This window comes from Scomber scombrus, chromosome 3 (genome assembly GCF_963691925.1).
Source record: "Scomber scombrus chromosome 3, fScoSco1.1, whole genome shotgun sequence".
Taxonomy (NCBI): domain Eukaryota; kingdom Metazoa; phylum Chordata; class Actinopteri; order Scombriformes; family Scombridae; genus Scomber; species Scomber scombrus.
Window position 1 is genome coordinate 18,449,492 of NC_084972.1, and position 13,667 is coordinate 18,463,158.

Below are 13,667 nucleotides of genomic sequence, written 5' to 3' on the forward strand. Positions count from 1 at the left end.
TGACGCATATAAAAAGGGATGAGTGGACAGAACGGTAATTAAGTCTTCGATAAGGGAGAATTTTCAGTACAAAAAGGCCAAAAACATGTTTAGAAACAGTTTCTCCCAGAGGGCACTGACAAATTTATCTATCAACTGGAAAATGTCCCGCTCAGTACAATGTAATATTCTTTAAAAATGAGTTTGTTAAAAGAAAATAAATATCGGACAATATAATTTACCAGTCTTAAATTAAAACAGTTTTTATTTTTTGATCTGTAGTCTAAATTGCTTGCACTTTGTTTTGTGTCAGAGTTTCTGCCGGTGACACTTTGTCCATAGCAACTACTGAAGGTACATCTTCACCTCCATTTTTTCGCCAAGTAAATATATTTACTAGACTGAAGCTAGCTGGGCAGTTTCATATGTATAGACTAAGTTCTGTATTTATTCTCTATGTCAGTGCTCCAAAAAGTATTTAGCTGGCAAAAAGTAGTTGGTTGTGTTGTTTTTCACAAACTCGGAAAATGGAGAATCACACAAACGATATTGCAGTACAACTTTTATGTTCAGCATGCTGCAAATTTTATGAAATTCTGCACTTTAACTCTTTTTCTGTTGAGGTAGATCTGGCTTTACTCCATGCAGATACTTACAAGAGGTGATATTAAGATTTCTTACTGGAAGGCACACCAGCAGTGTACTGCAGTAAAATTTGGTGTTTTTTCCATTTGATGTCTCATTTTAGAGTTATGCTCCACTGTGAATCTTGTCTGAAAAGAAATGGGTGCTTCTATGATGTTTTACTTTTATTTGCCTTCAACTCAGTTGCTTATCTAAGGTTTTATTTATCATTATTTTAAATACAGTATGATGTATTAGACTGAAGAATAATTTACATATTAATCAGATTAAATGAAAGTTTCTGTAAAAAATACACAGTAACACAATTATGTGGAATAGAGATGGAAGAAAGATGCCACTTCTGTATAATGCAAATCTTAGATTAGAGCTCAGATTTTATTCCATAGTACTATGTTGACAACTTATTGCCAAAGATCAATATTTATGTTTCCATGAAAGGAGAAAAAATGGCTACAAATGAAGTGCTTTGAAGAGCCCTACTGTTGGCTTTTGCATAATTTCATACCATAGACAAATATCGCCACCCATTTTCGAAGGCATACCATAATGTTTCAGATATTTTAATGTGATTTCTTCTTGTCCTCCGGGCAGTAAATTCATTGCACAACAGCACAAATTACACATGAGACTTTGACCTTGTTAGAGTTGGGTAATCCGTGTTATTAATCTACTCCTATACGTAGATTACTTAAGTCAAATGCACACTGTCATACAATGTGCACTGTGATTATGTTACTCTGACAAGTTTCCAGTTTCTGAAAATTGACTCTCATACCATTCAGAAAAGGGCTGTGGCTGTCTGGAAGGTAGAACAATAACAAATCTAAAACTATGAAGTTTTTATTTTAGTCTTATAGTGTCTTTATTTGAAGACCTTATTTTGCCAAAATGTATTGATATTGTTTGAAACCAAATCTGAAAAATCTAAAGGGTTGCACAGTATGCAATGTTTTGTATCTTTATACATATTTGATATTCACCTTTTACATCAGAGAACTTCAATATTAAAAAAGAACTTTCAGTGTAATTTTCTCTTCTTGTCATTTTTTGGTGACTGTTTGGCATTTTGACTTATCGGTAAGAAGAAAAGGAACATCATCATTTTATCCACCTATTCTGAAAGAGCCTCTGAGTTTATTGCAATTAACACAACTTTACTGCAAAGATATTTTGAAAATACAAGTACAAAAGTTTTTTCCTTTATTAAGAGAACAGAATTTACAACAGATACAGGAAAAAGCAGCATGTAAGCAGACATCAATTCAGGTAAAAATGAAAAACGAAGAGAAGGAAGTAAATAAGTGATGCTATGATGGTTAACGGTTGAATTTGTATGAGAAATACTTTTTCAAGTACAGTTTTTACAGCCTTGCAAGCGGCAATTATTACTAAGTTTCTGTCTGTCTAGATGGAAATTAACAGAAATGCTTATTGTATAAAATAAACCCATTACGTCAATTAAAAAATATTGAAACCCAAAATTTAAACACTATTTATGTTTGCTGGCCTAAAGCAGGTGAGAGAAAAAGGCATGGAAGAGGACAAAGGGAAAATAATAAAAAAAACACACACACAAACACACAAAACTAATACAAAAAGACAGGAGAAAAGGGAGGGGGGGGGAAATAAAATAAAATTCTCCCCTGACCAGAATTTTTTATCTCCAGAAAAACCTCTGGAAACCGACTTATTTCTTCTCTAAAATGATTATTGTCAGTTCCATTGAGCATTAAAGAAGGCTGTGGTATCTCTTTTTTAACCATAACTTTAGTGGCTTATTTTCGCAAGTTGAATTAATTTATTGTGGATAGCACGAATTAAAGAGTTAAATTCTCTGATTGACAGAGACAATGACAATAAAGATTATTCTAAAATATTTATACTTATATTACTACTATATACTATTTTCGGGCAGCCTCGCCCGGAAATGACGTACGGTGCTTAGAGTTGTTATGTGCAGCTCGTAATGTGCTCCGATGAGGGACAAAAGATTTAGACCGCAGCAGATTTAACACATAACTAGCATATTTTCATCAGATTTTTTTCACAGATTTTTCTTTTAGTGTTTACTTTTTATTAATCGGGAATATTTCTATCTAGTCTACACTGAATATTCGGGCAGTTTCTTGTCAGTAAAACAATGTATAGCTAAGCTAGCTGACAGCAGCATCGATTCCGAAGCCTTTCAGCAATATTTCCCATCAAACAGCAATGTTGAAGACATGACGATAAAGCAGACAGCCGCGTCCTTTTGTCAGTGAACGTGTCCTGCTGTATCTACTCTGTGTCGGTATGTTTTCCCCTGGTGATGCATCCTTAATGAAAAGACAGTTAGTCTGCAGAGCGACACGTCGAGCTAATGTTAGCTTTCCTGCAAATGTTGATGAAATGATATCGGCCACGTTTCTATTTTTGCTCCTCAGTTATACACATTTTCATCCTGGAGGGATCAGCTTTCACTCTGTGTCAGCTGAGCACATCTTGTGGATTTTTCTGGATTAATCCTGTACATCAATTCCCTGCACAGCCATCCTCAGTGTTAAACTGTTAAAACATACTAATTTACTGCCATAGTGCAATGTTTTTCCAGACTCACTTTTACACGTACTGTGAGCGGGGACCACTGCAATTATATGCTGGGATGCAAATAATCTGTGACACTTTGATTGAGTTACTTTATATGCCAAGCATCAAATTGAATCAAAGCATCAAAAGTTGGGTTTAAAAAAAAATCATTTTTAATAAGAGAGATTTTTAACCATCATTCCTGTGTGTTATTCATTAAGTAAATCTCTGATATCTAGTAAAATGGCAACATCAGCCTACAGAACGTTCCTCATATCTCTTTGATGCAGATAGTAAAAACTGTCATTTTACTTTTAGAAACTAAGATTGTGTACACAGAGCTGTAGGTTGAACCATGGGGTTGTCAGCTTTCACATACACTGTCAAACAAATAATGTATGAATGAGTTTTTACGATTGTTTCTCAGATGATGCGCTGTCTGCCATTTTTCCCAGATCGTTCATCTTGACAAAATGAATTTCTTGCGTAATCGTCTTGTTGTCCTGGGCCTGGTTTTGTTGGCCACGTTACTGCTGTACCTGCTGCTGCCCTCCATTCGCCAGGGCAGCATGGAGCCGTCCCTTGAAGCGCAAAGAATGGGTCTAATGGCCACCCCTCCCCCTGCACTTCCAACCATCAATGTGTCTATTCGCACTGGACAGCTGCCCGGGGACCCTCCGCTGTTCTTCCGAGAAGCTTTACCTGTCGACGGAGCTGGACGACAGATATTGCCCAGGTGAGGTGATACAAGCAGAGGCCTGCTTAAAACATTTAATAAGATTGAGATGCCTACACCAGAGAGACCTTAAGAGATGTTAAGAAGTCACAAGAAAACAAAATGATTCATTCTGTGCAGGCTGCAAGTGGTCCTTCTGCATGGCCAGGCCTTCACATCCAAAACCTGGGAAGAACTCGGAACGATGGCCCTGCTAGCAACTAATGGATATCAGGCCTTAGCAATGGACCTGCCAGGTAGAGTTTAAGCCTTATTGCACATAATTAGCACTAATTATAGTGACAGCAGTCCCTTAAACCTGATTATACACATATTTTATATGCTGTGGTGCAGTAATAAATCAGATAAAAAATGTTGACAGTAACAGTATTCTGACAGTACCCAGAATTTAATCTAGATACAAACAAATATCAACTCTGAGGTTGTACAGTGTAAGACTTAGTCGAGTGACAACACAACGTAAATTAACACATTGGGAGATTAACACACTTGGTCTGAAAGAAAACAACACCAGACCACTACAGGTTTTTCGTACAAAGAATGTAATTTATTTATATATCTTTCATCATTGTGTTGATTGAGCAGGCTTGGGTTTCATGGGCTGACAGTGCACTCTTGTGGTTGAAAAGCAGAAATAGTTTTACCTGCCTTAATCTGAATGTAGTGTGTGGTTTGTTTGTTTGTTTGTTTTTTGTTTTTACATAAATGGGGACTGAAAACTGCACATGGGATGTTAATTTCCCATTGCTGAGATTAGAAAAATTTTGCTGATATAGGAACACTGACATTAATTATCACAGTGTGAGGTGTATACAGTGTGTTTGCAGTATTAACATTCATGCGTTTGATACTCGTAGTATTTTATTTACCTGCTGCACTAGCCTTACATTTTGGATAATATAAGCAGTAGTTACTACATGAAGTTTGGTGACCTCAGGTTATTCCCAGCCAGAATAACAGAAATCATGGTTAGCAGGGCTTTTGAATCAAATTTATAACTAACAAATGTGTAAAACTTGAATGTGTCCAAATACTTTAAAAAGGCACAAAGAAATGTGAATGTCAACACACGCATTTTCTTATTATATTTATTTAAAAATAACTAGCTCTTTTCTTTCACAAATTCTTCCTCTTCTTGAAGGTTATGGAAAATCACCAGACTCAGACGCTCTGAAGACGGATCAGAATCGGGTGGACCTGCTTTCCAGGTTCATGGAGTCCTTGGGTGTCAGATCAGCTGTGCTCCTGAGCCCCTCCATGAGTGGACATTACTCCATCCCCTTCCTCATGAAGAATAACGCTCAGCTGCATGGATTTATTCCCATAGCCCCCGTTGGTACCCGAAGTTACACTCCTCAACAGTACCAAAATGTTCAGGTGAGAGAAGAATAGACTGTGCCGATGTGATTGTTGTGATTAATGTATCCAAATAGAGACTACAAACATAATGTAATTGCCCCATTAGATGTTTGATAGATGGGTAAATTAACTTTTTTTTCATTATGGCTATTGGTGGTAGTCAACTTTTGTTTTTTGGGTGAAGTGTTCCTTTAATGTTGAATCCATACAAGTGAGGTACGACCAGAGTAATCCACTAGGAGGCCCTAGAATGAGCTGTGGGCCCCTATTGAACTGCTGTCTGTGTGCATTGTGTATGTAACATGTTACCTTTTGAAACCATGAAAACAGTTCACACAGCAAACTTCACTAACTATGCCCTGCCAAGAAATAGTCGGTCACATAACCCCACAACATGATTTTTTTGCACACTGATCTTTATATGGATTCAACAAATTAAATATAACATGTTAATACGTTTCCCTGTTTCCAGTCTTAAAGCTAACTGACTACTTGCTGTTTTGCTTCACATTGATCGTACAGGAGTGGCATAGACCTATTAACACTGTTTCCCTTTTGTAACTTCTCACCCTGGTTTTGTTCCCAGACTCCCACTTTGATAGTGTTTGGGGCCCTTGACACAAATTTGGGTGCCCAATCCCACAAGAACCTCATACAACTTCCTAATCACTCCGTGCTGAAGTTAGAGGGAGCTCGTCATGCCTGCTATATGGACAAACCCAGAGAATTTCACCAAGGACTGATCGACTTCCTCAGCGAACTGAAATGAGATGTGTAGCGGAGGAAGAATAGATAGAAAAGAGAAAAAAAGAGAGAGGAACACTTGTCCTCTAATGAATGGTTCAATGTAGTGACAATTTTGCTAAAAAATAAATAACCCTTATTCTCATACATGAAGCAAAGAGCACTGGCTTGAGAATAGGTTTTAATTAATGGAAAATGGCATGCTAAATCTTGTAGTTACCCTTCAAAACACAGTATTTCAGATGTTTCCTAAATTAAAAAAGTGTCTTTATTTTTTCAGTTTCCATTGTGTCATTCAAACATACGAGACTAGTTCAGCTCAGCCTGTTGTAAAAAAAAAAAAAAAAAAAAAAGCCTCAGTCTTGTATAGTGGTGAGTTTTGTTTCATGTGTTTCATGTCTCTATTTGCATGTAAAACATGGAATTTGTTTGCTTCACTGTTGCCATTTTTGTAGGTGACATGTATGTTATTGTAAATATGCAGATGTAACTGCTTCCTGTGTTTGAATAGCTTTTGCTCGCTTCACATATGACAGATTTGTATATTAAGATCTGGTAACCATGCCAGCTTCCATGAAGACATGCTGTACTCAACAAAAGCAAACAAAATGAACGCACACTGTAATTTATTCTTAAAAAAGTTTAAAGGGAACATTTAAAATGATCACAATAAGTCCACATTTATTTATATCATGATGGTAAAGTGATATGTAATATATTTGCAATAAGTTTGGACAATCATGCAAAAAAAGAAGAAAATCTCAAAATGACACGTGCATAGCTTACAATAAAAACAGAGATTGTGTTTTGTGTGTTTCAGTTTATAAATGCAACACTGCTGCATTAAAACGTATGTCAAGTGGTATTTTGAAAGCAGATATTTCACTTGCAATAGAGTACTTTTACATTGTGACATTGCTACACAGGCACAGTGGCTGCTAAATAACACAAGAATAAGTAGGATACTAAAAGCAAAATTGTACTTCTTACACTACTGTGGTCTATAACTGTAATACAACTAGAATTGCACTTAAATTATTTTTTTAGCAGCACTTTGACTTTTGCGGTTAGTACAATAATCACATTATGGAGATAACTAATATGACATATTAACCATGTTTGACTATTGAAGACATCTGCTATCTGAAGATAAATCTTTTTCAGTTTTAAAGATTCATTATTTTAAAAACCCATATGTTGAAATTCAATATGTTTACTTTCTCAAGGACCATATTTGTAGCTTTCTAGGTCATGCACATAACGTAACCCCTGTATAAAGTAATGTTAATTCCTTTAGGTTCATTTGGTTTATTTAAAGATCTCCTCCCGACATGTTTTAAGATGTGTATAAAATACTCTACTTTGAAGAATAATCTGTCTGATATGGTTTTAACACAAAAAAAGATCAATTATCTTATCTCTCTTATTTAAATGATATCTTTCTCCCTCATTAAAATTTACAGACTATGAATATGTGTATATATTTAATGAAATGGAGTGTTGTTAATGAAGCTGATATCTGCTCATTCAAGTAACTATAATTATTGTCACAGATAATGATATCAAAAAGAAAGGAGTGTCATGAGTCAATTTAAAGTTAAGGCTTCCAGTCAACACCTTTTTGTTTACTCAGTTGCTGCACCATACAATAATTGACATAGGGTCCAAACACATATGGTTCCTATAAGCTATTTCAACATAATGCCAGACATTCTGGCACCAAGCCCATCAAGAAATGACAGTTTCTAAGAAGTGTTGTTCTTCGTTCGAAGAAACTCAGGAACCTTTTGACCCCTGGGCCTCTTTCTTAACAGTCAACATCTGTGGCTAAGATTTCTCATAGTTAAGAGTACACTGACAATACACCACACATACAGGATTTTAAAAACATGTATGTAACTACTGGACACAAGATGTCTCCTACTTCACCATAAAGTCCATTCTCAGTGTTTGTACACTGGAGGCTTCAAGTTTCCACATCACATTTATGTAAGGGTTAGGGTAAGGCTTATGTTGGACCAGGATTGGCTCCAAAATTGTGATGTCAGAAATCATACTCGTAGGCCCGCCCCTTAAAGAACCAGTGTGTAATATTTAGTGCAATCATTGACTGTAAGATGGACATCATGACAGCTCCCCAAAACATCTCAATTGCCCCCAGTATAAATCAAGTCCTTCCCCCTCCATGTTAGCACATAGGACATGTGTGAAACTGAAATATAAAAATACACCTCAAATACAATTTTTCCAAAGATAGTTTTTGTTAGTTTGGGTTGTTTCCTATCCCACTGATGTTTTTCATTTTTCTGATGTTTGCTTTAATTAGTAATTTCATGATATAAAAAGGGGGTGTGACATCTTGATTGACAGCCGCTCTCAAACCTCCTTCAGGACAGTTGAGTGGGCGTATCCCATGGGCTGTCATCCCACATGACTCTACTGCACAGACTCTGGCTCCAAATAATGTCACACAAGTAAGATGGCAGCACCCGGGAAGGAGATTTTTTTTCTTCACTTTTGCAAAGCGGTAGGAAGTAGAAGCGCATTGTCCGTCATTATAGACAGTGATTGCAACAAAAAAAAAAGCGCAAAAGGCCCTCTCTAGAGCCAGTGTTTGGTTTGTCCATTCTGGGGTACTGTAGAAACATGGAGGTGCAACATGGTGTCCTCCGTGGAACAGGACGTGCCTACTATGTAAATATAAAGGACTCATGCTGCGTTCCATTTACTTCGGAAGTTGGAAGTTGAGCTGAGAATGACGTCACACCTGAGTGTGTATCATCCATGGGCGTAGATGACGTAGGGTTGGTGGGTTTTGTAAACCCATGGGCCCTCTTGTGGTGAAATCCTGCGGCATCACCATACTGCCGAGGATTTTTATTTTTTATTTTTTTGGTTTAAATCACCTCCCTATGGCCAGCCGCCCCGGCTGGCCATAGGGAGGTTCGGGACGTGGTTGACCGCGGCTGCCTTCCCTCGCAGCGGCAGGTAGCACAGAGTGTAACGTCAGACTGGGTCACTGCATTAAGTTGCAGGGGGGATACGAGCGGCTCCTCGATCCTAACCTCGAAAAATTATATCGAACTTTAACAATGTTGTTGAGACATTTGCCAGAATGAAGAACAGAAAAACACAGTTCTAGCTCAGTAGTGGCAGTAATGCAAAGTTTCAAACTCATTTATTTTGTGCCTGTGAATATTCTCATTTGTCCAGGTCATTGTTATCCCCAAAGAAATTTAAATCAAAAGCAACTGGACTTGGTTATTTGTCTAGGAAGACTGGACCAGTCCCAGCCTGGTCAGATGCGTACATGAACTGATGAAGCGGAACCTCTTGGATGAGAGGTGAAACGTCTTCCTAGACAAATAACCAAGTCCGGTTGCTTTTGTTTTAGATTTCTTTGGGGATCATTTATTTTGTATTTTTTCAATAGCCCTTTTTGCTCTCATGCAGCTGCACTTTTATGTTTACCAATGTTTATCAAAGTTATTCTTAGTGAGAGGATTTCTATGCCTGGTAGTGTAATGGCACCTTTAGTTATTTTATTATAATTTTATTTTGTGTATTTATTTGTATTGGGATTGCATTGGGAAAGTGTTATTTATGTGTTGTTATTTATGTTATGTTGGTCATGTGTGTCATTTATTTATTAATTTAATTTGCCTGTTTTGTATAGGGTCTGGGGAATGGTTGCCAATAAAAGAAGGCGGCTATTGCAATTCTAATCACTCTCATGGTTCATTCTTGATGCACTTTTTTGGCTTTTTTTCTGTCCTCTATTTGTGTGTGCGGCGGGCCCCTTTGACCTCAAAACCCATGTGGAATACAGCCCAGCTACGCCACTGCGGTCAAGTGAGCCGGCGTTCGTCTTTTCGTGGTCAAGCCAGCCGCGCCAAAATTTCAAGTGCGCTCGTATTCTATAATGTATGGCAAATGCACGTAGTTCACTGATACGGAGCGAGTTTTCAAAATAAAACGTCGGTTATTCCAAGGCAGTAAAAACAGACATGCCAATGTGATAGGCCACATAGTCTAGAAGCTATTGATCTAAAATGCTAATTATTTTATTATGAAAAGGCTTGATGCTTTCATACCAATTTTTGACATTTTGCACCTCAAGACTACGTTTACTCTCACTGACTTAGTATCAAACATGTATCATTTGAGAGAAAGTCAGCCTCAAAGTTTCTTCTTTTGCATTGAAAAACGGCATTATGCTCTATATTTACGCTACTGTAAAATCCCTTTGATCCATAATTTCTGACAAAGGTTCATACACGTGATCTCAGGATCATCCTGACTGTTCACTCACTCAGTATCAAGCATATTTACTGTATCATTTTTGAGAAATTCAGCTTCAAAGTTACTTCTTTTGCATTGAAAAAAGGCCTTATGCTCTATATTTACGCTACTGTAAAATCCCTTTGATCCATAATTTCTGACAAAGGTTAATACACTTGACCCCAGGACCATCCTAACTGTTCACTCACTCAGTATCAAGCATATTTACTGTATCATTTTTTAGAAATTCAGCCTCAAAGTTACTTCTTTTGCATTGGAAAACGGCGCTATGTGCAATATTTACTCTACTGTAAAATCCCTTTGATCCATAATTTCTGACAAAGGTTAATACACTTGACCCCAGGACCATCCTGACTGTTCACTCACTCAGTATCAAGCATATTTACTGTATCATTTTTGAGAAATTCTGCCTCAAAGTTACTTCTTTTGCATTGAAAAAAGGCCTTATGCTCTATATTTACTCTACTGTAAAATCCCTTTGATCCATAATTTCTGACAAAGGTTCATACACATGATCTCAGGACCATCCTGACTGTTCACTCACTCAGTATCAAGCATATTTACTGTATCATTTGTGAGAAATTCAGCTTCAAAGTTCCTTTTTTTTGCATTGAAAAAAGGCACTATGTGCAATCATGCCTCATGCTCTATATTTATTCTACTGTAAAATCCCTTTGATCCATAATTTCTGACAAAGGTTAATACACTTGACCCCAGGACCATCCTGACTGTTCACTCACTCAGTATCAAGCATATTTACTGTATCATTTTTGAGAAATTCAGCCTCAAAGTTCTTTCTTTTGCATTGAAAAAAGGCCTCATGCTCTATATTTATTCTACTGTAAAATACCTTTGATCCATAATTTCTGACAAAGGTTAATACACTTAACCCCAGGACCATCCTGACTGTTCACTCACTCAGTATCAAGCATATTTACTGTATCATTTTTGAGAAATTCAGCTTCAAAGTTCCTTTCTTTGCATTGAAAAAAGGCACTATGTGCAATCATGCCTCATGCTCTATATTTATTCTACTGTAAAATCCCTTTGATCCATAATTTCTGACAAAGGTTAATACACTTGACCCCAGGACTATCCTAACTGTTCACTCACTCTGTATCAAGCATATTTACTGTATCCTTTTTGAGAAATTCAGCCTCAATGTTCCTTTTTTTGCATTGGAAAACGGCACTATGTGCTATATTTACTCTACTGTAAAATCCCTTTGATCCATAATTTCTGACAAAAGTTGATACACTTGACCCCAGGACCATCCTGACTATTGATTCGGTCAGTATCAAGCATATTTACTGTATCATTTTTGAGAAATTCTGCCTCAAAAGTCCTTCTTTTGCATTGAAAAAAGGCACTATGTGCAATCATGCCTCATGCTCTATATTTATTCTACTGTAAAATCCCTTTGATCCATAATTTCTGACAAAGGTTAATACACTTGACCTAACCCTCACTCCTTTAACCCATATATCACTTACATGCAATATTGTGTGTATTTCTTTTGATCATTTTGAGTAAATAAAAATCCCCTGCTAATTTCCGTGTGTTCTCTCTATGCCCTTGTCAGATTGCAAACGTCAGCCAGGTATGCAAGAACTGATTCCATATCAAACACTGTCACTGTAGCTTTGACAATGCTCTTGATGCTTCTAAAATAATTGTGTTCTATTTTTCAAGAATGCCAAATTAAAAGTCAAAACAGAAATTTTGACTGATTGACTAGCTTAGTGAATTTATTTATATTTACTGTAGATTAAAATTAGTTTTATTCCCTTCATTTATTTAATATTTATATTTGATTATGCATTTTTATTATTTCCTGAGTTGGTAACTTTCCACTGTATAAGCGCATGCGCGGTGTTATAACAAGAGATTTGCCTTTCTAACGACCGTCAAACGTGGAGGAATGGCGCTCAAACGAGGGTAAGTTGCCTTCTTTCCTAAGCCTACACTGTAACAAATTACTGTAAAAATACAGTGAATTTCATACAGTAATGTACCGTTTTTCATGAATACAGTTAAATACTGTTAATGGTGATGCCTTTACGCAATAAAAATACAAACAGTAAGCTACTGACTATCTTGAATATGTTTTTTGTTTAAGTCCATCCACAACTCATATGAGCAACATGTTGCATCAGGTCCCACCACCTCATTTAGCACAGTCAGCACAGAAAATCATACAATGGGCAAAAACATATTCAAGATAGTCAGTAGCTTACTGTTTGTATTTTTATTGCGTAAAGGCATCACCATTAACAGTATTTAACTGTATTCATGAAAAACGGTACATTACTGTATGAAATTCACTGTATTTTTACAGTAATTTGTTACAGTGTAGGCTTAGGAAAGAAGGCAACTTACCCTCGTTTGAGCGCCATTCCTCCACGTTTGACGGTCGTTGGAAAGGCAAATCTCTTGTGATAACACTGCGCATGCGCTTATACAGTGGAAAGTTACCAACTCAGGAAATAATAAAAATGCATAATTAAATATAAATATTAAATAAATGAAGGGAATAAAACTAATTTTAATCTACAGTAACTATAAATAAATTCACTAAACTAGTCAATCAGTCAAAATTTCTGTTTTGACTTTTAATTTGGCATTCTTGAAAAATAGAACACAATTATTTTAGAAGCATCAAGAGCATTGTCAAAGCTACAGTGACAGTGTTTGATATGGAATCAGTTCTTGCATACCTGGCTGACGTTTGCAATCTGAAAAGGGCATAGAGAGAACACACGGAAATTAGCAGGGGATTTTTATTTACTCAAAATGATCAAAAGAAATACACACAATATTGCATGTAAGTGATATATGGGTTAAAGGAGTGAGGGTTAGGTCAAGTGTATTAACCTTTGTCAGAAATTATGGATCAAAGGGATTTTACAGTAGAATAAATATAGAGCATGAGGCATGATTGCACATAGTGCCTTTTTTCAATGCAAAAGAAGGACTTTTGAGGCAGAATTTCTCAAAAATGATACAGTAAATATGCTTGATACTGACCGAATCAATAGTCAGGATGGTCCTGAGGTCAAGTGTATCAACTTTTGTCAGAAATTATGGATCAAAGGGATTTTACAGTAGAGTAAATATAGCACATAGTGCCGTTTTCCAATGCAAAAAAAGGAACTTTGAGGCTGAATTTCTCAAAAAGGATACAGTAAATATGCTTGATACAGAGTGAGTGAACAGTTAGGATAGTCCTGGGGTCAAGTGTATTAACCTTTGTCAGAAATTATGGATCAAAGGGATTTTACAGTAGAATAAATATAGAGCATGAGGCATGATTGCACATAGTGCCTTTTTTCAATGC

At 36.6% G+C, this 13,667-nt stretch overlaps 1 protein-coding gene across 1 annotated transcript; it reads left to right on the top strand.

Annotated features, from left to right (window-relative positions):
* Positions 1–2,611: 2,611 nt before the first annotated feature.
* abhd14a (abhydrolase domain containing 14A) lies at positions 2,612–6,822 on the top strand. The gene is made up of 5 exons (XM_062415699.1): positions 2,612–2,914; positions 3,645–3,925; positions 4,046–4,161; positions 5,067–5,302; positions 5,871–6,822. Exons 2-5 carry the CDS (start codon positions 3,663–3,665, stop codon positions 6,051–6,053), a joined length of 798 nt encoding a protein of 265 aa, XP_062271683.1. The 5' UTR covers positions 2,612–2,914; positions 3,645–3,662; the 3' UTR covers positions 6,054–6,822.
* Positions 6,823–13,667: the final 6,845 nt, after the last annotated feature.

What these genes read in the sequence shown, in the direction of transcription:
- abhd14a (XM_062415699.1), top strand. Translation starts at nt 3,663, where the DNA reads ATGAATTTCTTGCGTAATCGTCTTGTTGTCCTGGGCCTGGTTTTGTTG. An exon ending in GGACGACAGATATTGCCCAG is followed by an intron (nt 3,926 to 4,045) that starts GTGAGGTGATAC and finishes CATTCTGTGCAG; the next exon opens with GCTGCAAGTGGTCCTTCTGC. An exon ending in CTTAGCAATGGACCTGCCAG is followed by an intron (nt 4,162 to 5,066) that starts GTAGAGTTTAAG and finishes CTCTTCTTGAAG; the next exon opens with GTTATGGAAAATCACCAGAC.